Source organism: Notothenia rossii, assembly GCF_949606895.1.
Source record: "Notothenia rossii genome assembly, chromosome: 3".
Lineage (NCBI taxonomy): Eukaryota > Metazoa > Chordata > Actinopteri > Perciformes > Nototheniidae > Notothenia > Notothenia rossii.
Window position 1 is genome coordinate 67,620,607 of NC_136901.1, and position 27,359 is coordinate 67,647,965.

At 41.4% G+C, this 27,359-nt stretch overlaps 1 protein-coding gene across 1 annotated transcript in view; it reads left to right on the plus strand.

Annotated features, from left to right (window-relative positions):
* LOC307033414 (connector enhancer of kinase suppressor of ras 2) overlaps positions 1-27,359 on the plus strand; it is a 119,072-nt gene that overhangs the window by 71,289 nt on the left and 20,424 nt on the right. The window contains 4 exon segments of the mRNA XM_079671880.1: positions 16,222-16,341; positions 17,647-17,706; positions 17,861-17,929; positions 22,576-22,722. Of these exon segments, the coding sequence (XP_079528006.1) occupies positions 16,222-16,341; positions 17,647-17,706; positions 17,861-17,929; positions 22,576-22,722 (396 nt within the window).

Consider the following 27,359-nt stretch of genomic DNA (forward strand, 5'->3'; position numbering starts at 1 on the left):
TCTCCGAACTTGTCAAGACCGCTCCATAACTCTGTATTGTTCTTTAGAGTGTCCCATTTTTCAATTGAGGTAATGGCATCGGTGGCTTTGCTGCAAACCCTTCCACACTGCAGGATACACGGAATGTTGGACATTGTCACAAGCTATGATCCATATCGTGCGGCATACTCATGAATCCCTATAAGAAACACAAGTAGGCCTACGTATTAGATATTGATATGGGGGCAGATAAGAAATTAAGAATAATTTCCATTTGTTAAATGTAGCTATTATTTAGTTAGTAAGCATTTGGACAGCCTGACAGGTCTGATTCAACTAATCAAGAGCTATGACTATCTTATTAGAACAGTTGAATCAGGTGTGTTAGTTCTGGGTTGGAACGAAAACATTCAACAGGACTGGAGTTGAGAACCACTGAGCTAGTTAGCTAACGTTAGCGCACATTATGACAGGGTTGAATTTGGCAAATTTTTGACTCGGATAGTCAATCTGCTTTCTGAGGTAAACTTAACGTGTAGCTCGCTACACCAAAACTAACATTGTTATTATTACTAATATTTCTATTTCATGACACAACAAAAATAGCCTTATGACAGTTTCTACTGAATGGTAATAACAAACGCTGGCTAGCTAACGTTGGCTTGGCTAACTAGCAAGATTACATGATCCATTCGCTAATGTTGACAATACAATCAAAATGGCATAGCCTACCTTTCAACTTGGCACGTTTCTCTTCTTCTTCTTTTCTTCTGTTTTTATACTGCGCCCCGATGGCTTTTGCCTCTTCACATGTCTCTAACGTTAGTCTTTCTTTCCTCAACGCTCAATTTTAAAAACACTTGACAGATACCCATCAATGCACAGCGCTCTAGCATGTTCTGACTGTGAACACTTAAAGCTGAGGCTCTTAGACCGACCAACCATTTTAGATTTTTGGCTCATTTTCCCTTATGTTAGATTATTATTTTTGTTTTTTAAATAATGGTTGCAGATATAGAGCCAAAACTGCGCCAAGCAAACTTTTTTTTTTTTTTTTTTTATTTGTGGCGCCCCCCTCTGGGTGGCGCTCTAGGCAAACGCCTATATCGCCTGTAGGAAGCTCCGCCCCCATATATAGTACATATATATACTTCAGTTTATAACAGTGAGGGCTTGTTCTACTGCCGTGACCGGTACCTCGTGATCCTGCATGTTCCCGTTCAAAACGTGTATATTTTCTCGACCGGATGGTGGCCATCTTGGATTTGTGGGTCCGAACGATGTCATCGCACCAAACTGATGTCAGAAATTGAATCCTTGTGGCCGACTTACCCCAAAAAGTGCATTTACACATGACTCTAGGCGCTCTGGTTCAAAAGTTAATTTTTTAAGATGGCGCGAGCAGCCATCTTGGATTTGGCCCTCTAGCAAAAATTGCCGGGATTTTTGGGAGGGACCTTGGGTCTATATTTTTTATAAAAGGTCCAATGATGTCAAATCAAGTGTCAAAACATCTTAGCAGAAGAATGGTCACGGAATTGAGGTTCTAGACCCAACTATAGTTCTGCATTTTGTAAAATACATGTCAAATTCCCACACAATATCAGGTGTGGTCTTAAATGGTATTGATAGACCAACAATAGTTATTAAGCAAAAAATGTAATAATCCAATAATTATAACTACTCTAAAACATATCACATTTTGGATGTTATCATATAATATTAATGCATATTCCATTCAGATTATAATGCATGTTTCCTTTGCGTTGGGCAATAAACCAGACATCAATGAGTACCAAAAAAATAAAAACCAACAACAATAATATGAATTTATTCCCTTTCGGACACATATAATTTTTTATTACTATTATTAATAATATGAAGACTTTTTTTGTATCATGAATGTGGATAAATACTGTATTTTAACAATACGGTATTCTGTTTTTTCACATTTTTTATTTTTTATTTTTTATTTTTTTAATCTGTTCGAAATAAAGATGGAAAAAAAATTAAAATAATTGTGCTAATATAGCTTCCTGCATGAGGGACGTCCTTTCGCAATTTTAGATCCAATAAAAGAGCCGTATTGACAAAATTGCACAAGATCATAAACACATTCAAAGGCTAAAAAAGATCTGTAAGTGTGTGTTCGCCCACGCTTTCTGTGTGCAGTGTGTGTCTTTGACAGAGAAGCACTGTGTGTGTTTTCGTGGGAATTTGTGGCACAAAACCGTGCATTTGAATTTGCAAGCGAGCCTGAGGCCTTTTGAACGCTCCAGTTTAGCTTCTGTGTATGTGTTTTTTCCACTCGTGTGTATGTGTGTGTTTGTGTGATCGTGCATGTTTGACGGAGAAATGTCTGTGTCCATGTGTGAAACCGAATGAGCAGCTAGTGTGTGATCGGGGCTGACAGTTGAATCGGGACACTTCCTGCTGCCATTCAAGGTCAGGTGGAGGAAACCAGAGAAAATGCCGGCAGGATCAGGTCACAGAAACCAAAGCCAAAAAATGTATCCTAATAAGGATGTTCTGTCAGTAAATATGCAATTGTATGACATGCTTCCATGAAACAAACCCAATATATGTACGTTTAAAATTGAGATGTTGCGGTGTCCCCCCTGTCAAAGTGTCTCCCCTTGCCTTTTTTGGTTGTATTTAACCTTTGTTGTTACAGGAAAGTGACATCAGGCAAATTCAAATAAATAGCCCTGCACACACACACACGCACGCACACACACACACACACACACGCACACACACACACACACACACACACACACACACACACACACACACACACACACACACACACACACACACACACACACACACACACACACACACACACACACACACACACACACACACACACACTCTCTCTGAGTGCCAGACTTAAGGCTACACATGATTAAGTCTGTTGTGTGGGAGGTTTATGTGTGAAACAGGGAGACAGCGTGAAGGGAGAAAGAGGAGGTGTTTGTTTTTAGATGCTGCTTCCTCGCAGAGTATTGTTTACTACTGCATGGGTCTAAGTGGAAGTAAAGTGAAACTCACACATCTTTGACGATGTTTCTGATACGCAGTTGATAGCATTAGCTCTAATTCTGGAAATTGAACATTATTTCCATTTAGAAGAAGTTAGAAAAAGTTGACCAGTGTCTCGAATTCTGTCACCAGCCATACAAACATAGTTTTTTGCTAAATAACTCATCTTCAGAAAACAAATTCTAACGATATGTATTGTGGAGTTCAATAAACTTTGCAAGGTACAAATATTAACTGATAGGGCTTTCACACCAACGTGATTCCCGTTCTAGCTCCGTGCTAGAGCTTTTCTGGTTCGGAACCGTTTTTTTATTTTTATTTTTTATTTATTGTCCTGTTAGCTCCGGGTTAGCTCACACGGCAGCTGCTGCTGTAAAGTATTCACTGTCTGACTGTCACACAAGCAGCTGATACATATCCCCAATTCCCCATAAGTGAATGTGTTTCAGTATGAATTGACGCTGTTTGGCATCACAACGCTGTTATTAAAGTTTCTCTGATATAAAATGGGTGATGTTAGCATAGCAACCGAAGCTAAACTGAATATCTTGACCACTTGTTGTTGCTGTCCTATTGTGGCATAAGCCGTTTTCTCCAGGCACATTTTACCGGCATATTTTTCATTATGATTCTACTTGTGATAGTCGGACATGACAACCTGTGCAGCCCATGTATTGATTCCATCCGATAGCTGCTATAATACAAAACAAAACGTCCGGCTGCTCTCCACAATGATCAATGACAGCGAACGGATGGTCAAAGTAAGGTACAAATAATTAGAATCACACAAAGCCTGGTTAGTGTTGCCTGACTTTATAAAGTGTGTTTTTTTTTTATAAGTGTGTGGTTGCGTTCTAGTCACTTTGCTCAGCACTACTGCTTGTTACAACTTTTATTTGCCGTACTCGCCTTTAACTGTTAGCTCAGGTTAATCTCGTCCCCCTCCGACGTAAGCGTGACGTATGCGGTTCTTGCTTCTAGACCAACAATGTTTTGTTGCTTGAAACGAACCGGATTCCAGAGCTTGCGGCCCCGCTGCGGTGTGAACTGGAAAAAACAGTGCTTTTCAGGCTCTAGCTCCGAACCGGCCCTGGAACCGTGTTGGTGTGAAAGCCCCATTATAGATACTACCATGAAGCTAAGTAAGTTAAGTCATTACATTTTCTAATGAGGCATTATCTAATGTTGTTGTATTTTTAGGAGAAATCTTGCCCTATTATGCTTTTTGGGGTTCTCCCTTTCCTGTAGTGTGTTTAAAGGTTTTTGTGCAAGGTTTTGTGTTCTCTCCCATACACTCCCCGCCTGCCTCGAACACGTCGAATGAACTCCTATGTTTACTTCGGTAACATAGTCACATCACTATGTAACACTCACGCTTCTATTAGTGCTCCAACACATTTTCATGATAGGCTAAGGGGCTCTTCCAAGGGACAAGGGAACCGGGCGGCAGGGTTTCCGTTAAAGTTTAAATCTTCCGGACAAAATTACAAAAGTGCCGGTCAAAGTTCTTCTTTGTTATTTATTGAGCTTTAAAACTAATTAATAACGACTCTATATAAGAATATAAGAATAATACACAGAGTTTCTCTTTTCCTCACACTCTCCTGACAGCTGGCTGATCCAGTAATGAGTGACCCGACAGTAAAAATAAACATATTTATAACTAGTTTAGGTAGTTTGAGAGGTAATTAAAATAGCTAAGTGTGATGATCTAACTTGAAGTGTGTGTTTTGCTCCGCTCACCGCTCCATCTCAGCGGGCGGAGCTGCAGGTGATCATGCAGAGCTGCTTGTCTCCGTCAGCAGCAGCTGATCTCTGATCTCTCTCTCCTGTCCGATTAAGGTCCTTACACACCAAGCCGATTTTCACCGTCGATAGATGTCGGGCCGTCGATGAGCCTCGTGTCAACCTACTCAGATTGGTGTGTCTTGGTGTGTACTGCACCGTCGTGTCTTTTTGGCCGTGCCGACACCTTCCGCCGCCGATTCGACATGTCGAATCGGGAGGCTGTCGGCCAAAGAAATCACTCTGATTGGCTGTTCAGCTTAGCGAATCAGTGCATGAGAAATCTGAGATTTAATTTAACTCCAGCTCTCGACACAGGTTCGGGAAAGCCCCATGAGCTTCTCGCTGTAGAGTGAAAATGGAACGCACACGCTATTTGTTGTTTGTTTTATATCACGCAGTCTGTTCTTCTTCTCTCGGTGTATCACACAGTCTGACTTCCGGTTGTTGCCTCTTTTGAATGACGAATACACACTACCGATGCCTGCTGGTACGGAGAGTTATTGCCACTCACGCATGCGTAGTTCGTACGTGCAACTTGGCCGTCGGTTGAAGTCTTTGCGGTGTGTTCCAGTGCGGAACATGGCCAAGACGCAGGATACGTGAGGCGACATTCCGTCGGGACGTGTTCTTTGGTGTTCTTTGGTGTTCTTTGGTGTTCTTTGGTGTTCTTTGGTGTCAGATTGGTGTGTAAGGACCTTGTAGCTAATGATATGACTGCCTGCGTGTCAAAGGACACCTAAACAATAAGCGAGAGGTGGGGAGAGGCGGGGCTATGGCGTATGGGGTATACACACGGGGCGTTGACCCCCCAGAGCGTTCCGTCCGCAGATCTACCCACCTTGGGACCCGTTATCGTATGAGGGCTCCGTTTCCGCGGCTCCGTTTCCGCGGTTCTTTTTCCGCGGTTCCATTACGGCCTCGTGTGAACGAACCGTACATACGATAGAGAACTGTAGCGGATAACACCCGTTCCGTCTCCGTGTAAACGGCCCTATGTCCCCGAGGGAGGATTAGGCAAATTAAGCCGCATTTATCTTTGACTTCCTGTTTGTGTAAGAATGTGTGTGCGAGGGGGGGGGTCAGTGGATCAGAGTGGCAGGTAACGCTCGCTGCAGTGATTAATCACCTGTCAAAATGCTTCTGACAAATTAAGCTGCTGGGTCTTGTCTTCCGAGTAAATCGCCAGAAGCGCCGGTGTTACCGAATAAGATGTGGGCCGAACAACTGGTGATATTCTATAACGGTATAGGCAGATGTATCAGGGGCGTGGCCTTTGTCGAATAACCAGGAAATACACATTTCGATCGCTTCTTCTGTCGTTTACATAAATCTTTTGGTATATTTGGCTCCATAGGAACACTTTGATGCACATTCAGTACCAGTGTGTGAGGTTGTGGTTGCGATGCCGATATGCGGACGCGTACAGCGAGGACTACAAAAAGACACATGAGGTGACTGGGGATGTGTGTTCAAAACATTGCAAGCTTGAATAAATCATTTAAACCATTTATTTTTGCCAGACTTATTTCTGAATATCATTCTTAACGTGATACCAAGTACATCTGAGACCTTCAGACAGCCTACAAGTGAAGCACACGTTGTTTACTCACAGTTTGAAAGTAGCGTGGAGAAGTCTTCAGCTGTGGAGCTGTGATCCGCCCAGGATAAACTGTGATACGACTTCTGTGGCTTGTTCTGGTTGTCAGTCTTATATTTGTATCATGTATCGTTATTAATATGATGTCGAGTTGATTTGAGACCCGTTTATACTTTCATACCGTCTGTTAGTGAAACATACAGTCTGTCTGAGTTGTTTACACCCATCTCCAACGCAGCGTGGAGAGCTGTGGTAAACTGTGATCCGCTCAGATTAAACTGTGATACGACTTCTGTGGTTATCAACCAGCGATCATGTTTAATATTAAAGATTACACACATGTGTTTATACACACGGTATTCTGCACTTTGCCACACTTATCCAGATAAGATGTGACAGTTTTTTACTTGGTTAAATTTCGATACAGCGAGACTGAATGACGAGGGTACTCATAGGCTACGTTGAGAAATAGAAACACATATATTCATACTTTTTCACACTGTTGTTAACATGTTTTCGTTTCTAACTTAACGTGTATGCGTTTATCCATGTGGTCTTTGTTCTCATGTGTTTTATCTATTTCTGTGTAACTTGGTAATATTAATATGAATTACTTGTTATTGTTGTATTTCCACGACAGGTGATGATTATAGCTACTACATAACGAAACACATGGCCTGATTTGCATATGTGAACTTAATGTGTGCACTAGAATACATAATACGTAAAATGACCACTTATCACAACATAATGTAGGCTCGCAGGCTGATAAACTAGGATATCTGATCTCGGTGGGTCTTAATGAGGCTCAGTCAGTATATACTATTTCAAAGCAAATGCCTACTATAATATTTATATTATATGGCTTAAAGTGTACATACATTCGCTCACATTATAAAAGATGATCGGGTTGAATTGTTCTGACTCTTTTAACAATGTTAATGTGAGAAAATAACCTGTGATGATAAAATACATCGTACTGATCCGTGGCTCACTTATAACGCGCATGGCGATAGGGGATTTTTGCTATTGGGACTTGGGTTTGAGTCCAGCATTAACTTTTTTGTTATTTTCATGTCGATGGACACTGAATAATATTTTGAAAAGAGCTCATAATATTGTTTGCCGAGAACAAAATTAACGATCAAGCAGCATTTTAAATTCTAAATATCCCTGCAAATGTAGCAATGACATTTCTGCTTCTATCTTTGCAAAACGAGTAAACAGTCAAATTTGATCTGGATAAGTGCGGCAAAGTGCAGAATACCGTTTTGATAAGGGATACATGTGTGTAGTCTGTAATATTAAACATGATCGCTGGTTGATATCCACAGAACTCTTATCACAGTTTAATCTGAGCGGATCACAGTTTACCACAGCTCTCCATGCTGCGTTGGAGATGGGTGTAAATAACTCAGACAGACTGTATGTTTCACTAACAGACGGTATGAAAGTATAAACGGGTCTCAAATCAACTCGACATCATATTAATAACGATACATGAGACAAATATAAGACTGACAAGTGAACAAGCCACAGATCGTCGTATCACAAGTTATCCTGGGCGGATCACAGCTCCACAGCTGAAGACGCTGCTTTCAAACTGTGAGTAAACAACGTGTGCTTCACTTGTAGGCTGTCTGAAGGTATACACAGGTCTCAGATGGACTTGGTATCACATTAAGAATGATATTCAGTCCTGTGTACAGATCAGTCTGATAAAGTCATGCCTAAACAGCGACATTTTACACGATAAATACGAGTTTAAATATCAGCATTTGCCACGGAAGACGAGTGGCAGCTACTGTAAAACTTCTCTTAACTCTGGCATCTTGTGGCAACTCCCGTTCAGCATGCGCAAATGCCACGGCAAGTTGTGGCATATACTTGCCACGGCAAGTTGTGGCATCTGTGGCATTTACTTGCCACGGCAAGTTGTGGCATATACTTGCCACAGCAAGTTGTGGCATCTGTGGCATATACTTGTGGGAGATGCCACAAATGCCAAGGCACATGCCACGGCGATTAGTGGCAACACTCATTGTGTTCTAGTATGATAAATAAAATAACATTGTACCTTGAAAATCAATGTATTCGTTCATTTGACACGTTGGTGGTTTTAGGTAGGCTATACAGCGACCCCTGGCGGTTCTAGTGTGAAGTAAAAAGTAAAAGTAGAGGTAGCCAACCTAAATGTTGGAATACTCTGTTACAAGTAAAAGTCATGCATTAAAATGTTACTCAAGTAAAAGCGCAAAAATGATTAGCATAACAATATACTTAAAGTGCATATTACATGTTTTCATTATAATGACTGATCATGAAAGTGTTCTCAAAGCTGGTAAAGGTGCAGCTAGTTTTAATGACTTTGTATACTGTAGTAGGGTATCTTGTGAATTTACTCCAGGAGTAACTATAAAGTCTGATTTAAGACTTGATTATATGTATCATCATTAATCAGAATCTGTAGTAAGTAACTAAAGGTAGCGTATTAAATAAATGTAGGGGAGTAGGCTACAATTACACAATTTACCTCTGAATTGTAGTGGGGTAAGTACTCGTAACATACCATTTACATACTCAACTAAAGTACAAGTAGGCTATTTCTAAATCACAAGTACAGTACTTGAGTATACAAGTTAGCCTATTTCCCACCTCTGGTCAACAATGTTAGATCTTTATGTCAACTTACTAATAATATATCTTGAGTATTATCCTAAAAATAGCACGTTTATTTATTTTAACAAACCACGTTCTCCAAGTAAAATCTATAGAGCATATAATGTTTAATCTTTTTGAAAAATATGATCGGACCATCAGTAACAGATCATCAGTCTTGTGTACAGATCAGTCCGATAAAGTCATGCCAAAACAGCGACATTTTATGTGATAAATACGGGTTTAAATATCAGCATTTGCCACGGAAGGCGAGTGGCAGCTACCGTAAACCTTCTCTTAACTCTTAAATTGTGGCATTTACTTGCCATGGCAAGTTGTGGCACATACTTGCCACGGCAAGTTGTGGCATATATAAGTTGTGGCATATACTTGCCACGGCAAGTTGTGGCATGGTTGTGGCATATACTTGCCACGGCAAGTTGTGGCATCTGTGGCATATACTTGCCACAGATACCACATCTGTGGCATATACTTGCCACAGATACCACGGAGTAGCGGCCTCCGTGGCAGATGCCGGAAGTACTTGCCACTGCCCGCAGATGCCACGAAATGCGCTTGCTGTCTCTCCATTTTAGCCGGCCCGGCTAAAATAACTGGATGGCCTAACTGCCTGTCAGCCTTCCATCTGTGCACAAACTTATCTCGTGGCCTCATTGATGATGCGTGTTCGTGTGTGTTGGAGGAGGGACTCTGTAAGAAAGTCTTAAGGAATTTTTATATAATTTTATATAATGTAATAAATAGCCTAATAAATGCAAAAAACTGTAGTTTTTGTCTGATATAACAATAAATATAACTTTATTAGCTATCAAGCTATGAAATATGTTTTGCGGCTCCAGACAAAAACATTTTTGGGAAAAAGGAGCAAAATGGCTCTTTTGGTCAAAAAGGTTGCAGACCCCTGGCCTATACCGTTAAAGAATATCACCAGTTGTTCGTCCCACATCTTATTCGGTAACAACGGCACCTCCTCATCACTCCACCGCTCCCATGTTTTCTTTTGTGTTGCCATAAGGCTAATGCAGCGTTTCTCAAAGTGTGGGGCAGAGATGTGATGGATGGGTTGTGAATGGACGAGATGAACGTGAGATTATTATTATTATTTTTTTTTTAAATATTTTTTTTGGACCTCAGGCCGGAATCGAACCCGGGTCCTCGCGGTCTGTTACAGCCGGAGACTCGCAACGGCGGTGGACTTTCACAGCGGCGTTGTGAAAGTCCGCGGCCCACCTATGTCAGAGCCAGCGGCCCAACGAAGGCATCAGCACACCAACGGCAGCGGCCCACCGGGAAAAGTCCCGAATATCCCGATGGCCAATCCGAGCCTGCTCACACACACACACACACAACTGAAACCAAAATAATTTACAGACATAGGCAGCGGAAGCAGGGGGGCCAAGGGGCCATTGGCCACCCCACTTCACAGCCCAGCCCCACATTTTCGCAGCGGTGGATGCTGCGGAACACTGTACATCCCGTTTCAATAATTCCCCTCTACTCTAAAGTCGCATCTAAAAAGAACGCGATCTGATCTAGCTGTGTATATTTTGTTATTTTTGCAAATTGAGGAGATGATAAGACAATTTAATTAGCTACAGGCAGCGACAGAGGCTCATATATTGCCTTAGGTAAAATAAAGCAAGCAAACATAACAGGAAGAATATGTAAATTTTAATCCAATCAAATAGGACATTGTCACACCATTCAAATGTATCCATGTACATTACAACCAATAACAAAACCTTAGATTTGTTTCTTTGTTACGTTGTTCTGTGTCAGCCGTTAACCTAGATGGATAAACTTAGCTATTGATATCGCAAACATGTCAGAAGAACCAGCGCATAAGAAAATAAAATACAGTCAAACAAAACTGAACTTCAGCAACTTCAATGTCACATCCCTGACATCCACAACTCCGGAGCCTGTCCCTTCAACCATAGAACCAGCGCAGCCAGATTAACCCCAAAGCAGCAGCCCTGCGACCGCTGAGACTGTCAAAACCGCCGGCATCGTTGAGCCGAAACAGGCTGGTTCCGACTACGTGGAGGTTTGTTGTCAGGACATTGAGAAGGGTAAAGCTGCACAGCTAATTGTTGATAAAAAGGATACCGTTAGATCGTTTGGGCAAAGAGAAAGGTACTTCAATGCAGAATGGTACAAAAACAGAGAGTGGTTAATTCTTTGAAAAACCACTAAACAAGCCTTCTGTGAAATATGCAGATTTGCTGCTGTCAAACGGCTTGTAACTGTCTCCAAATGTGGAGATGACAGCTTTGTAAATACAGGAGTTAATAACTGGAAAAAGTTCCCAAGCCTCCTGGACAGCCACGAAAAGTCTCATTTTCACAGAGAGTGTACGTGTTCAAAAAAAGCGTGCTTACTTCAGTCAAACACCAGTCAACATTCTGCTTGTCAAACAAGAGCATAATGTGCAGGAAAAATAAGTGATGGAATGATGGAGCAACTGCGCTGTCATATGTGTGGGCTGGACCTGTATACTTTAATTTAAAGGAAAGGAGTGAGCAGAGGGTAGAGTTGTCCATTCTTGTTCTGTTTTCTCTGACTATCTTCCTCCCCATGCTGAACACCCTCTCAGACTTTCAGTTGCGCGCACTACTAAAGAGACGCGTTACCATGGAAACCAAACAATGGTGTAGCTATATTGAAGTCCGAGTGGAAACAGTAACATTTGGAGCGTTATGTTAGAATCAGAATGAAACAGGTCGTGACTCACAAATCAGATTTAGTCAGAAACCGGGAGAAATGCGGGATAAATATGACCCCGGGAGGAAACCGGGAGAGGGCAATGAAATCGGGAGGGTTGGCAAGTATGTCACATACACACGCACTTTTTGGTCGCCCTACTTCTGAAATGAATCCGTTGCCGCTGACATAGGCCTATGTAAAAATCTCTCATACACACATGTGAAACGCTCTCACACACACACACACACACACACACACGACAGCGTTGCAGTCGGGAAGAAAAAAAATGTGGAGTGGCACCTCACCACTTCATAAGGAGTTTAACCGTGACACTTTTCGAAATCCCGTTTGTGTCACCCCACTTTACAAATAGGCCTATGTTTATTATTATTTTTTAACGCAAGCTTTCATCGCCACGGAGGAGCACAAAGCCTCTGTGAGCCAGTGAGACAGAGAGAGAGAGAGCTAGAGAGAACACACTTTTATCTATTTAATATAGCCTAGTTGTAAAAAACAAGCTTGGCCTACCATTTTATTGGAGCGATGAGGAACAGGTGGGGCTTGAAAAGGCCCACCTGTTCAAAGTGGGGAATGACAGAAAAAGTTTGACAACCACTGGGCTAATGCGAGCAAATAAAATGGCGGCTTCACAAAACTTTTTTGAGTTTTACAGGAAGTGGTTTGCAATTCGCCCAGTCAATCAGAAATTGTTAGCGTGGCCGACACACCCACGAACCATTTCCTCCCCAGGAAAGTACTACCTTGCTAGCAGGGACTATCTGCGGGTGAAAAGGTTCGCGCAAACTAGGGACTAGTTCCAGATCCTTTTTGGTGTGAAACCAAATCTCCCCCCCATCGGCCTAGTTCGGGGGGAAAGGTACTCCGGTGTGAAAGCGCCTATAGATACACGCTTCCTTTTGGGGAGTGATACGGTTGGCTTATTAGTTCAGTAGAAACAAATTGTCCCTAAATGACTGCTTACAACAAGGTCTGTGGATTAGCTTAATTAACCAGGTACTTATTTATGGAAAGACACAAGCCCGACAGGCGAAGTTATTGTTCCAATATATCAGAAAGAAGGCAGATATCTTGATATCTCCAACAACTTCCAATACAATCTAGATTAATAAATAGAACTGCAGATAAGAGCAAAATGCTGTTGTTCTTTTACTTTGGGGTGAATTGTCCCTTTAAGAGTCATGTGGATGTTGATGCAGACAGACATACCGTAAGGGGTCTCCAATGTGCATCCAGCATGGGGCTCTGCTTGTTTTAGCACTCTGGTCAGCTCTGCTGTAGCTACTGTAGTGCTAGTTGTACATTTGTCAATAATGCAAAACTCACTGCTACTGTGCTCTCCTTCAGACTACGGCCCGCAGCAATCAGATGGACTGGGATAGTGTGTGTGTGTGTGTGTGTGTGTGTGTGTGTGTGTGTGTGTGTGTGTGTGTGTGTGTGTGTGTGTGTGTGTGTGTGTGTGTGTGTGTGTGTGTGTGTGTGTGTGTGTGTGTGTGTGTGTGTGTGTGTGTGTGTGTGTGTGTGTGTGTGTGTGATGAGCATGTGCGAGTCTGTCTGTCTGATGGAGCGTGAAGTGTGTATCACTGTGTGTGTTTTTATGTGCATGCATGCATAAGGATGAGAGAAATTACATAAGACTGTCCTAGTTGTGTCTACTTTTTCACATTTCCCTTGTTTTCTCCCCTTTCCTCCCTCATCACCTCCTTTCTCCCCTGTTTTCCTGCCTCTCTATCTCCCCTCTCCGTTTGCCCCGTCTCCTCCTCCCTTTCTCCATCTTCCCGTATATGCTCCGGGATGTGGAGTAGATGAAAACCGAGCTTAGTGCGTGTGCTATAGAAGGTGTGAGGTGGGGAGGAAGAAAGCACGGGAGAGAAAGAGGGAGGTTGAGGTGGTGGTTGGTGAGGAAGAGGGGGGGGGGGGTGTGCAGTGTGTAGCCCGAGCTTAATCCTTTTGGCAGCGTACTATGTCTGGCTTTCGGTTTGACTGCTCTTAAATCTCATGCCAGCCAACCACATAAGTTAACTTCCCTATAATCTGCGCTGTGATTCTCCGGAGGCGTGTCACATCAAGGCGGGGTGTGTCAGAGCTGGAAACTGCTAACTGGCCTTTTGTCTCTCGGGCCCGTCTTAACCCCGGGTCAAGACTATTAGTCCGATGATCAAAGAGGGATACCAGCAGAGCAACAAGATTGTCACAGGGAGAGGTTTCCAGCTGGGGACTTCACGTGCTATGGATAGGCAGGATTAGATATACTCTGCTTCTGGCTTCCCCCTACTTATTTCTAAGTCTTATTTATCTATTTCCCAAGGGTTCAACCATATGCTGTATATTTCCATTTTAATATCTCGAATTCTTTTAAATATAAAGCATGTTTTCTGGTAATAAATGAATGGTCTATATCAGGGGTGTCCAAACTGTTTACACTGAGGGCCACATACAGAAAAAACATTATGAGAGGCTGGCCCCTCAATATATGTGAGGTATACTGCCTCGTAAGTTAATTTGTAAGTTAGCTAAATCAATTCAAATTCAAGTAAATTATGCTTGATACTTGAATATGCTTTAAGAAAACAAACCAGCCAGTATTGGGAGCTTATTCCTTAAAACTGAGGCCTCAGATTGATTTTAATAAGGGGAAATATGAAGGGTGTATTTCAAGCTTGTTATGCAAATAAGATTTGTTAGAAAATGTTATCAACTTTAATTGGTTTATTTGAAAAGTGGGCTCATTAACACATGAATACTACTTTGTAATATCTGTTTACATATATGTTTAAGAAGTACAATATAAGAAAAGCATACTTTTTGAATTTGCTAAGGACCAATTCGAAATGGACAATTCGAAATCGTTAACGCAAGTAACGTGATCATTTTGTGCGTAGTAACTGTCATGTAATTATTGCTGAACCAACAGTAACGCGTTATACTACTGCGTTACAGACAAATGTAATCTGATTACTGTAACACGTTATTTTGTAGCGCGTTACTCCCAACACAGGCTAGTTATCTGTTGAAACAATGTAATCTTTCTATGTCGTAACATTGAAATGCGACAAATTACCATTTTGAATTATCTCCCAGCCCGTCATTCCCCCTTTGATTTTTTAAATGAAATCTCATTGGTGTCTGATGATGACATACATAAGTCCTGGGTATCCCATTACGTAATGTCTGCATACTTTGACAAGAACATAATATTGCTGCCTGTATACACAGAAACTAAAGTGTGTTTTTCAAATAACTGACCCAGAAAAGGATGGAATTGTGTGTGTTTTCGTCTGTGTGTGTGAGAGCGCATCACATAGCCAGCTCGCAGAAGATCCACCACCTTTTCTCTCATACTGAATGAATCACAGGCTCTGAGCTATTGTGTGTGTGTGTGTGTGTGTGTGTGTGTGTGTGTGTGTGTGTGTGTGTGTGTGTGTGTGTGTGTGTGTGTGTGTGTGTGTGTGTGTGTGTGTGTGTGTGTGTGTGTGTGTGTGTGTGTGTGTGTGTGTGTGTGTGTGTGTGTGTGTGTGTGTGTGTGTGTGTGTGTGTGTGTGTGTGTGTGTGTGTGTGTGTGTGTGTGTGTGTGTGTGTGTGCGCGCGCATGTGTGTGTGTGTGTGTGTGTGTGTGTGTGCGAGTGTGTTAATTTCATAACTATAATCCCGTAATTGCTCATTATGATTGAGATCGGAAGATTATTTTATGCAGGATGTCATGCTGCTTGTGTGAATAAAGATGGCATATTCTCTTACATGTATGACGGTTACGTTTCTGTGTGTTTGTGTGCGTGTGTGTGCAGGAAACCCAGGGTAACGTGCTCTGCTGTGTGCCCCCTTTAGTCAGTCAGCCACGATTAGAAGGCAGAGATGTTGCTGATGATAAATTGACTTAGCATGCGTGACCAAACAGACAAATAGCCTGAAAAATCATCAATGTTTATTTTGAACAAAGGCAAGGTGAAGCCTTTTCATTTGGTGCATTTTCTCAGATGCACTACATAATAGGAATGTGAGTGTAAGGAATAATGTAGAGGTAATCCAACCACTTTTTCAAGATTTGGTTTGTTCCTGAAATAGCCCTATCATCCCAACAAATAAATGTGTGCTCTGTAATTTAGATGTTAGTAAATGTCATGCGGGCACCTCGGGGCCGGCTGGTATCCGTGATGTGTTGTTCTGTCTGTGACAGCATCTTGTGGGCTTGCCTGTGGACAAACTGTGACAGGAAACAGTTTGTGTGCCAGAGTGATGAAAGTGGCGATGTGGAACAATCTGATTAAATGATTTCTGTTTCACCTCCTCAAGCTAGGTCACGGCATCCCTCACGGACCAAAACCAATCTTAATAACCTTTTTCTTTTTGTCCATTTTCTTTCCCTACCTCTCTTCCTGTCTTTTATCCTCTGCTTCTTTTTTCCTCTCCAGTGTAAGACCTTAGCGGGGATATGCGACCACATCATCTCTCTGTCGTCAGACTCTCTGGTTTCTCAGTCTGCCCATCTGGAAGTGGTCCACCTCACCAGCATCATGCCAAGTGAAGGCCTGGTGAGGACCCACCTGAGCATGCACGCAGATCAATATCAATGTTCAGCTCAGCTCTACTGAGCGTTTTAGCATCAAAAGTTTCCTAAGGGCAGAATTTTGTTTCGAAAATTGGTTTGGACATATAGCATTGAAGGTATAGTAACATTTCCGCATTAAAATGTCTCAAAAACAACCTACACAATGTCAAATGTTTGTAACAATATTCAAACCAAGAGAACTTTGTGAAAACCAATATGGGTCACCTGTATTGCAGATGTGCAGATGTACAGTATCCCCTTGGGTCATTCATCAGCCTTGTCTTCATTGGCCAGAATCTGTCATAATTAGAATTTTTAACCAGTTTTAAGCCCTTTTTTAGGAGAAACTTTATGAATATTGGTGGTTATTATACCTCTATTTTTAAACAAGATGAAGGATATTTTTATCAGACATCTGGATCTTAAGTTATTATTTTTGCAATTCTTACTCACTTGGTAAGTTTGTTGTGGAGATGAAGGGAACTATGCGGATAATTAGTCTTCCTGTAAAAAATAAAACACCCTGAACTTGAGGGAATCCTAAGCGAGACTGACTGCAATGACGTCAATGGTGCAGAAACGCATGAGTTCTAAATATTAGGGGGACATGTTCCCTGCGTCTCCACCAAAACCTAAGCCTATGTTTTATTTAGACTGTTTTTCACACAGCATCTCCCTTTGAAGCTGTTAATAATGTTCTTACATGACTGAATGCAAGTCTCTACAATGCCTTTGAAAATAATATTAAATATTCAAGGTGTGTAAATATGCAATGCCTGGCTTTTGCACTCTTATTTATTATTTATTGTTACAGGACTTCACCAGGTCACAATGTGAAGGTTTTGCTTTTATGTATTAAGTCAGATCTTTATGGGGATACAATTTTAACTATTTTTAGGGAAAAACACGAGAACTTCAGACAGAGCTCAAGAGGTCATTGAATGTGTGTAGAACATTGATGTTGAAACATAACCTTAACCCGATTGGATATTTTGCAGCAATATGTCATCATCAAAACCCAAAATAAAGAGTCTAGTTTTTTATAAAAAACAGTCCTATTAGAGTTAAAATATTAGGTAATCTATAATAAGGCTCACTAAGTTTGCTTTGGAGGGTCTTGGTCAACCAACACTTCACTTATATAGTTGATAGTTACGTCTTTAATTTGTCCCACATCTGTAAGTCAGGTCAAGACAAAGATTGACTGATAAACATTTTTTCCTGTGTATTCTATTACTCCATAGTACTATATTATACTGAATCCTGCCTGCCTATGCTTGTGTTTCAGGGGATGTACATCAAATCGACGTATGATGGTCTCCACGTTATCACAGGAACCACAGAGAATGTGAGTTTTTGTTTCACCCTGTAGGAATCTTGACACTCCGCAGACTACAACTCATGGTCTCTAATTCCAAAATGACATTGAATCCAAGCCTTAATATATCCTAAATTTGCTTCCGTTGTCCTTCTCTGTCCTCCAATTACTTCTGCCTCTGCAGTCTCCGGCAGACCTGTGTAAGAAGATCCACGCAGGGGACGAGGTGATCCAAGTCAATCACCAGACAGTGGTGAGTAAAAACCTTCTAACAATGTTGTCCCAAAGAGTCAAAGGAAATGTAGTTTTCATGTATTTCTGTCTTCCGTTCTTCATCCTGTGCTATGATAAGGAGATGTACATGATGTCTACCACCACCACCACCGCTGCCGTCATGGTGCTTCCTGTCCTGTGCCTGTGCAGCTATGTAGGCTAATTAGACTTGCCGCTGGAGCAGATTATATGACGATTATTACCTTTGTTCGGTCCAGTGTGATTGTCAGCTCGCTCTTTTTCCAGAATTTGTTCCCATTGTCGTTAGAAACCCCTGATGGAGGGGGCTGGTTGAAATGTGTTCCACTTTCAGACTTGAATAACTCATATTTTCTTCCCTCAACTCATCACATCAGAGGGAAGCACGAAAATGGGCAGCCATTTTAAATGAAAACGGGGCCTTGTGAGAGCATGTGATTGAGGGCTCAGTTGATTGCCTGTGCTGTCAGCTCTGGCACAAACGATTCGTTCCAGCATTTATCGGAGATATCTGAGGGATGGGAGGAAAAAGAAAAGAAAAGTTGGTGTCTTGTGTGTCTTTTGTGTGCTTTCCCATTAGTATTTCCTGGTACGTCTCAATAGGCAGTAGGCACTGCTCGTTTGAACGCATGGAGTGCTGTTGATTGACGCGTGAGGGAGGCATGTGTTATCTCCCTCCCTCTCTCTCATCGAGGGGACAGTGCAGATCGCACCCTGCTAGGCTCTCAGCTCCAACCCTTCATTACTCCCTCAGCTAGACCCTCACCCCTCTGATCCCTCACTCTGGGGGAGGAGATAAGCAGGGGGAGACAGAGGTGTATGTGCAATGGAGAAAGGGAAATGAGGGGATGCTGGGAGGGGGCAGAGCTGGGAGGGGGAGAGGAAAAAGGAAGGTGGGAAAACAGAAGGAAATCTCTTATCATAATACAAAAAATGCAGTCCTAAATCAAGCTGCTGATACACACTACCAGCAAACCCTCTGTCATCATCATGGGTGATAAGTTTATCTAGCAAGACTCCATATTTAAAAATTAGATTAGTGTGAATATTGAATGAACAAATTCCATTACATCATACCATCATGTTGATCCACTCCTCTTCAATGGCTGTGCAAAGTTGCTGTATATTGGCAGGAACTGGAACACGCTGTCGTATACGCCGATCCAGAGCATCCCAAACATGCTCAATGGGTGACATGTTAGGAATAGGGTTAAACCCTAGGGTTTTCGGACCCCCCCAGACCCCCCCAATAAAGCAAAACTGCACATTTCAGAGTGGCCTTTTATTGTGGCCAGCCTAAGGCACACCTGTGCAATAATCATGCTGTCTAATCAGCATCTTGATATGCCACACCTGTGAGGTGGGATGGATTATCTCGGCAAAGGAGAAGTGCTCACTATCACAGATTTTTTCTGATTTGTGAACAATATTTGAGAGAAATTGTTATTTTGTGTATATAGAAAATGTTTTAGATCTTTGAGTTCATCTCATGACAAATGGGAGCAAAAACAAAAGTGTTGCATTTATATTTTTGTTCAGTATAGAAACATTATGTAGCCCTAGCCCACGTATTTAGCAACAGCACTGCCTTCATGTCTGTGCATGAGCTTCAGTTTGAGACCCACTTCAAAACAGGACTTGCAGTTTTTAGCTCAGTTTTTTTTCTTTTGAGGTAAAATGTGGATTTTCCTCAAATAACAAACTGACTGTTTGAAGAGGCAACATAATTATGTGGAGGTAATAGCATCTGGGAAAATAATGAAGACCCTGGAGATTTGAAAAACCTCTCCAGCAGCAGTTTATGCTCTATTATTATTTTTGGTTGGTCTCTCCCTGTCTTCCTTTTTCCCTCTGGTCGCTGTATTTGGATTAAAGAACTGTTCTAAACTGGTCTGGTTAGGATAGGCTTTGTGTTTGCTGTTAGTATACAGTACACAGTTCGCTGGCCAACATTGTGGTGGAGCTAACAAGGGATTAGAAGGTTAGCATGACCGAGTGTTATGAATGTCACAAGGCTCAGGACCCAAACGCACAACACCAGAAGCAGGTCAGGATTAACCAAGTATTTAATAAAAGGGCAAAAACACAAAACGCTCACTAGGGGGATCAAAACTGAGAAACTATAAGATCAAAAACGCTAAACAAAACATCTACTTGGATCATCAAAAACGCAAACACAAAGAGTCTATCAAAAATATACGTAGCAAGGTCAAGGGGTGACTGGCAGACTTGGTGAGACAAGACAAACTGGCACAGGACAAGGGGAGGCGCAGACTATATATACACACAAGGTAAGGGGACACAGGTGGCAACAATCAAGGGAGGAGCTGACAATCACACTGGAGGGAAATCACACAAGGGCAGGAAGGGCTCTGAAACGAGAGGGAAAGGTTACTACAAAATAAAACAGGAAGTCACACGACAAGGCAAAAGACAAAGGATTGAACTAAATTAATTAACTTAACATAAATGTCGAGACACCACACCGAGGTCCAGTTCAGCTAAACTTCAAGACTTTGTTTGGAATTGTACGAAAGCTATAGTTCTGGGACAACACTTTATCCATGCAAGCTTAACAATTTAAAAAACATTGCTTCTTTTGTTAAAGGAATAGTATGACATTTTGAAATATTGTGACCAGGTTCTCATGTCTTCACTGAATATGAAACAACAGTAAGACAACAGTTAGATTAGCGTAGCATAATAACTGAAAACAGAGGTGAACAGGTAGCCTCTGTCTGTCCATAGGTTAAAAAAATAAACTAAATACTAGCACCTCTTACAATAACTACTCTTTATCTTGTTTGTTAAGCTAGCTCTGTCACCCTCCTCCTAGTCTCTATGCTAAGCTTAGCAAACCCTCTAACTGTCATTGTAGCTACATAATGGCGAGACATATGAGAACATGGTATACATCTTCTTGTCCTACTTTTTGAAAGAAAGAGAATATCAATGTTTTCCTCAATGCTTAGCTTAGCATAGGGAATGGATGCAGTGGGGCACAGGTACCCCAAACAAACAATACATAACATGTTCACTTGTGAGCTTTACAGGTGCTAGAAGTTCTTTTTGTTTAACTATGTTATTTGGCTAAGCTAAGCATCGCCGAGCTGTAGCTTCATATTAAAAGATAAATACAAGACGAGCCGCTGCTCCAAAACTTTGTCTAAAATGGGTAATCAAGTGCTTATCAAGAATATTTTACAAGATAAAACATCTGACCAAATATATAAAGAAAGATCTTGTGACTGACACACGGTCCCTTTTCTTCCAGTAGCCTATGTTCCGTTTGATAGCTAGCCCTGTTTCTGTCACTTGCAAATTACAAATACGACTAGTTCTATTGTGTCCTGGGTGTCCTGGCATACCCCATTGTCTCTAGTGTGCAGAACAGGACAAAACATACAGTAGTAAATGACTTCTATCGTATCCCTTACTGCTGGTGAACGCTGGCTGAACTGGGCCAATGAGAACAGGAAACGGGTTGCTAAAGGCTGCCACAGGCTGGTCATCATTATGTCAGGAATAAGGTCACAGCAGTTCTGTCTGTGTGTGTGTCTGGGTAAGTGTGTGTGAGCGCAGTGGCCTCTGCGGACACTTCCAGTAGCGAGTCCAGTGTAGCCAATCAATGGTCTGACGAGTGCTTTGAGCTCCGGAGACAAGCCAGCCGTAACCACAAAGAAACACTGCATTCAGCAGTTATTTCTCACTCTTTCACCATCTCTCTCTCTCTCTCTCTTCCGTAAAACTAAAAAGTACTGACTCTTTGTTTTAATATGTTTTCAGATCAGTGATACTGGTAGCCGCAAAATGTAATAAATATGATGTTAACCATAGCACTCAGAGAATGTATATTTCCCTCTCAAGCAACTAAGCCTGTTAGATTATTGAAGTTTAGAAGATCATAATACATGTTGCGATATATATTTCTGCCTTGATCCATGGATCCAGTGTATTTCTTCTCTGTCTTTGTGTGTTCTGTTTATGCTGTTGTTATAATACAAAACAAATTTTGGGCAAGATTAGCCTTTATTGAAGAGTGACAGTGTTGAAAGGGGGATGACATGTGTAAATGGTTCCAGGCCGGATTGATCTCGGGTCCTCCACACGGGAACTGAGTCCCAATACATGTGGGAAAATGAATATGTTTTAAGAGGAAAAACACAAGAAGATAACCAGTTATGCAAATGTATTGATGGCAGCTATCATTGTTTTGTTTTCTTATTTATATTGTGTTGATAAAGGTTACGGGGTAAAGTAGATTAGGTGTACAGAAAACATACAAATACACACGCAAATGTAGATGATTGTAAGTTCATATTTTGGTATCCCCCCTATTTGTAGAGAATAACATACAACAAAAACATTTTATAGGCTCATTTTAATATTTTATGCAGCTATTTTGGAGACGTATATATACGCTTGTGTCCTTTTTTTAGCAGAAAAAAAGGAAATGTTCAGGATCTATGAAAACATGTTAGGTATACATGGTTTATTCTGTCATTATACTCAGCTGTTGTAAACAGTACAACATCCCCGGTGGTTTTCCTCAGGCGATTTGGCTGCTCCCAGTGCATCGTGTACAGCATGTGTGTGTGTGTGTGGTGGTTTGCAGCAGTTCGGTAGCCCGGTGTGTGTGCTCCTCAGGTGGGCTGGCAGCTGAAGAACCTGGTCAACGCTCTGAGAGAAGACCCGTGTGGAGTCATTCTAACGCTGAAGAAAAGGCCCCAGAACACCCTGAGCTCCACGCCGGCTCTGCTCAGGAACGTGCGCTGGAAACCACTGGGCCTGCAGGTAAACACCAGCAACACATGGATGCCTTAAAGAAATACTTTACCCACAAACGTAACATGTTACATCAATTACTCACCCAGTGTTACCTCGATTTCTTGAAGAAAAACGTTGTTATTAAAATCTTAAACAAAGTAAATCCTTGATTATTTAAGATAAGATTTACTTGATTGATCCCAAATTAGGAAATGTTTTCATTGCAGCAGCATAAAAAACAAACAAACAAACAAACAAACAAACAAACAAACAAACAGGCATTGCACATAATTAGAAATGAAAAGAGTAGAAATAAACAGTTCTAAAATACAAACATCTCAAAGTAGAAATAGAAATAAACCAGCATTATAGTAGAAAATATACCTAAGTAAGTAGTAAGCATACGACAGCAGAAGTTTTTATAAAGCGTTGTTTGTCAGGACCTCGACACAAACTGATGAACCCAAATGCACGACCCAGAGACAAAGTCTTGAATGTAACTAAATGTAATTTTAATTCCAAACATCAGGTAGTCCCTCTTAACAGAGCAGGTACTGGAATAAACAAAAAGCGCTCACAAGGAGGAAAAAAATAAACATAACAAAAAGAGAACTTGAGAAAAATGTAAGCCTACAAAATTAACAACAAAACAAAACCTGACATGAGTGAGAGCGATCCTTTCTGAGCTGAGGCATGGCACGAACATTCGGGGAAACAAACAAGACGAACTGACACAGGACAGGGGAGAGACAGGACTATTTAAACATGAGGTGAGTGGGAACAGGTGGAAACAATCAGGGGTGGTGCAGACACTGATGATGACGGGGGGAGGAAGAAACAGGGGGTAAGTACAAAATAAAACAGAAAATGGAAAACGAGACATGACAATAAACACTGAGGATGACTAGAGATGAAGGATCTAAATAAACAGACATGACTAGACGTGAAAAAAAAAACATGAAAATGACAGACATAATATATAAACATAACTAACACATTTGACGAGACACAACATTGTTGTTGTTAAACTCGTACTCCATTGACTTTTTCCTGTCTACTTGGATGCAAGAAAATCCACATTTTCTTCAAGATTTCACGGTAACACTAGGTGAGTGATTGACACATGATCATTCTGAAGGTGAATTATTCCTTTAACTTCCACATCCTGAACTGAAGGTGCTAAACTGGCTCAATGAGATGCTGCTCACCCAACATGTGACAATGTATTTTCTGCTAACTTGTACTTAGCAGAATATTGTATCACTCTGCACATTACGCTTGTCTTCTTCCTTTGTCTTTATCTTTGATTCACTCTCAGGCAACTCAGGATTTGCACTGCCCATACTCTGCATTGTCCCACTGGCATTTTTAAACATATATTTCCAAAAGGAAACTTGTTCACTTTGTGACCTGGCATCAATTATCCTGTTGTGCATTTCAAGACATCTCTTATTTTTCACAGCCTGCTATGTCTGGCACAGTTCAAAGTCATTCACAAAGTGTCTGTAGCTAAACCTCCATTTCAAACAGCAGAGTTTTATGCAAACCAAAGGAAATCTTTATCCATAGAGATACATCGAGTTAGTGAAGGGGTAAAAATAGCTCATTTAATCTTGAAGTTGCACTTTGAATGATTTAAAAAGTACTATATTGCCTGAGCTCGCTGCTCAGGGCAATACAAGGTCACCGAAAGGTCCTGCCACACTCCCACTCACATTAATATTCATATTTACTGACACTTTGGTCCTAAATCATTCAACCTTTGCCCCAAAATGCATCTTCTTTTTTTGTCAGGGATTATATTTGTAATGTACTGTAGGTCTAAAAGTGGAATACAGTACTCGTGTTGAAAAGGCTTACAGGTCAGAGCAGGTGTATGCATAAGGGAGTCTGATGCTGCTTGTGCTTCCATGCTTTGTAAAGTCCTCCTTTAAATGTATATAACAATGTAAAGCAGTATATTGGACAAAATCATGTGAAAAGATGTTCATATGAGAGACTTGTACATTAAGTTTAGACCATTTAGATCATGTAATAACCATAACATTCGCTGCAACTTAATCAACATCTCTGCCTCCAACAAGGTTGCTGCCTTGTTAGATCCCCGCTCTAGGTTGTTACCATCAGCTTATTGTTACATTTGCCGTGTGCAACAGCAGAGGATTGTGGGAACTCTACCCCTGATGGGCTGCTAAGACACAAACGCGCCGTTAGCACCGAGATCAGAGCGCCGAGATATCTGCGGGAGAAGAGAAGAAAGCAGACTTTTAGATTTGTTCTCTCTCGGAAAGACTGGAGCTCTTAATTATTCATAAGCAACTACAGGCAGCTCCACTGGCTCCGAAACAAGAGCTGCTACTCCGCAAATACTGGAGATAATGCACTGAATCCAAAATATCCTGCTAAACAGCCTGCGTGTGTGTGTCAGTGTCAGTGTGCACACATTTTGAAGCGCGGCCGTATACACGCTTGTCCATTTGTGTGTGTCAAAGCAAGTATGTTTCTGTGCGAAGGGATGTTTTTATCAGTCGCGTTGCTCCTTTGAGAGGCTAAGGATCTGGGTCACTGCACTCCTAAAGCTTGTTTTTTGATACTGTACGTACACGCTTTCAAAAATAAACACACGTGAAAACACATGCACTCTCATATTTCTAAGCCCGGTATTAGAGGATGAATTGCACGGCTGTGAAGTGTAGCACAAATGTGGCAAATGTTCAGCCGGATTATCACCGAATCCACAAAGGAAACAATTTATCTCTACAAATTATCATGTGATTCCAGCCCCAAATCCCTCCATGGCAACGTCCTTTATTCTACTCAATAATATCTCTCTCTTTTTCTCTTTCTGTGTGTGTGTTTGAGTCTACCGTAGGGTGGAGTAGAAGCAATTTAATGATCCACTGTAATTACTATGATGCTGATTGGTGTTGTGTCTGCTGAGTTGCTGTCAAATGTGCATCATGGCGGGGGTCATGTCATGCGTGATTGGAGGCCTCATCACAGGTCACTTCACTAGTCACACGTGTGCCACACATTGTCCATGACCTGGCTTTCATAAACCTGTTATATGTTTAGTTACATAAATAATTTATCTATGAAACTGCCTGCTATTTTAGGCAAAACGTGTTGTTATGACTTATTAATGGGCCAGCCAAATGAGTGATGTTTTTTATGTTTCTGACATTTTTTCTACCCTACTTTCTTTTGGTCTACTTTTATGGCAGCTAATGCAACTTGACATGTCTGCCATTTCTTCAAAGATAAATGTTTGATCAAAAAAAAAAGTGAAATTATAATATAAGTGAAAGGTTCTTTTAGTATATCTTGATGAAGATCAGGAGATAGAAACAAAAGACAGAGAATTGTAAGTATGGCCTTAAAGGAGAACTACACCCATTTTTTATTCATACATGCTATTTTTATGGTCTATAACAGTCCAAATATGTTTACTATACATTACAAAATCCAAGCCCTTGAGTGCTTAAACCTTCACTGAAACTGTTGATACCATCAAGTTCCAATACAAGAAATCCTTCTTAGTACATATTTTAGTAACAACTCCTAAGGGGCCCTATTATGCCTTTTAGTTTTTCCCTTTCCTGTTGTTTGTTAAAAAGGTTTGCATGTAAATGGTCTGCTAAGGTTAAAATCCCCAAATGTCCCTCCAGAGGGACTTTCTCTCCCACAATCCCCCCTTGCCTGAAACGCGTCCATTGGACTCCTTTGTTTACTTCCACGACATGGGGACATCACGATGTAACACTGGGCTTCTATTAGCGCTCCAACACATTGTACGTGATTAAGGGGCGGGACATCTCTGAGCTGTTGACCAATCACAACAGAGCCATTCAGCTAACCAATCAGAGCAGACTGGGCTCTGGTTTCAGACAGCGGAGGAAAAGAGGTGCTGCAGCACAGGCAGTATGAGAAAATAAAGCATGTTTTGAACATTAAAGCATGAAAACATGTCACAGTAGAGGCACAACATACACATATGAACCTGAAAATAAGCATAATAGAGCCCCTTTAATTCCCTCACAAAGTCATGTAATATGTTATTGTATTATATCAATGAGTGCAAGCAAAGGTTGTGGGATGGGAACATTGGTGTGGAGAGGGTTTGAAGCAGCAGATTATTTTGGTATAGTTTGGCGTGGACACAGCGGGGGTCAGATGGTTTAAGTCAGGGGTCTCAAACTCAAGGCCCGGGGGCCAAATCCGGCCCACGACTTCATTTTATGTGGCCCTGCAAGAGCTTGCAAAGAATATAACACGTTTATTATACGGTTAAATGCCACTTGACAGAAGCAGGTTGCCCATAAACTACATGTCCCACAATGCATCTCGTTTTGTGACATGCGCACTGAAGAGACTTGCAATTATTTGCCCTGGACTTCTGCTTTCAGACGTAGTTAATTACTGAGTTATTATCCTATCCGATAATAATCCAATTCAGAGGCAATAATGTAATATAATACATTATTTTATATATATATATATTGTATATTTATATCGGTACAACGGGCCCTTTGAGTGCAACCTTTATGCGAATGTGGCCCGCAATGAAATTGAGTTTGACACCCCTGGTTTAAGTGCTGTTTTAACAGACTGGAATTGTTCCTGCTGTGGAGGTCCCATCTATCTCCACTTCTACCCCCAACCCC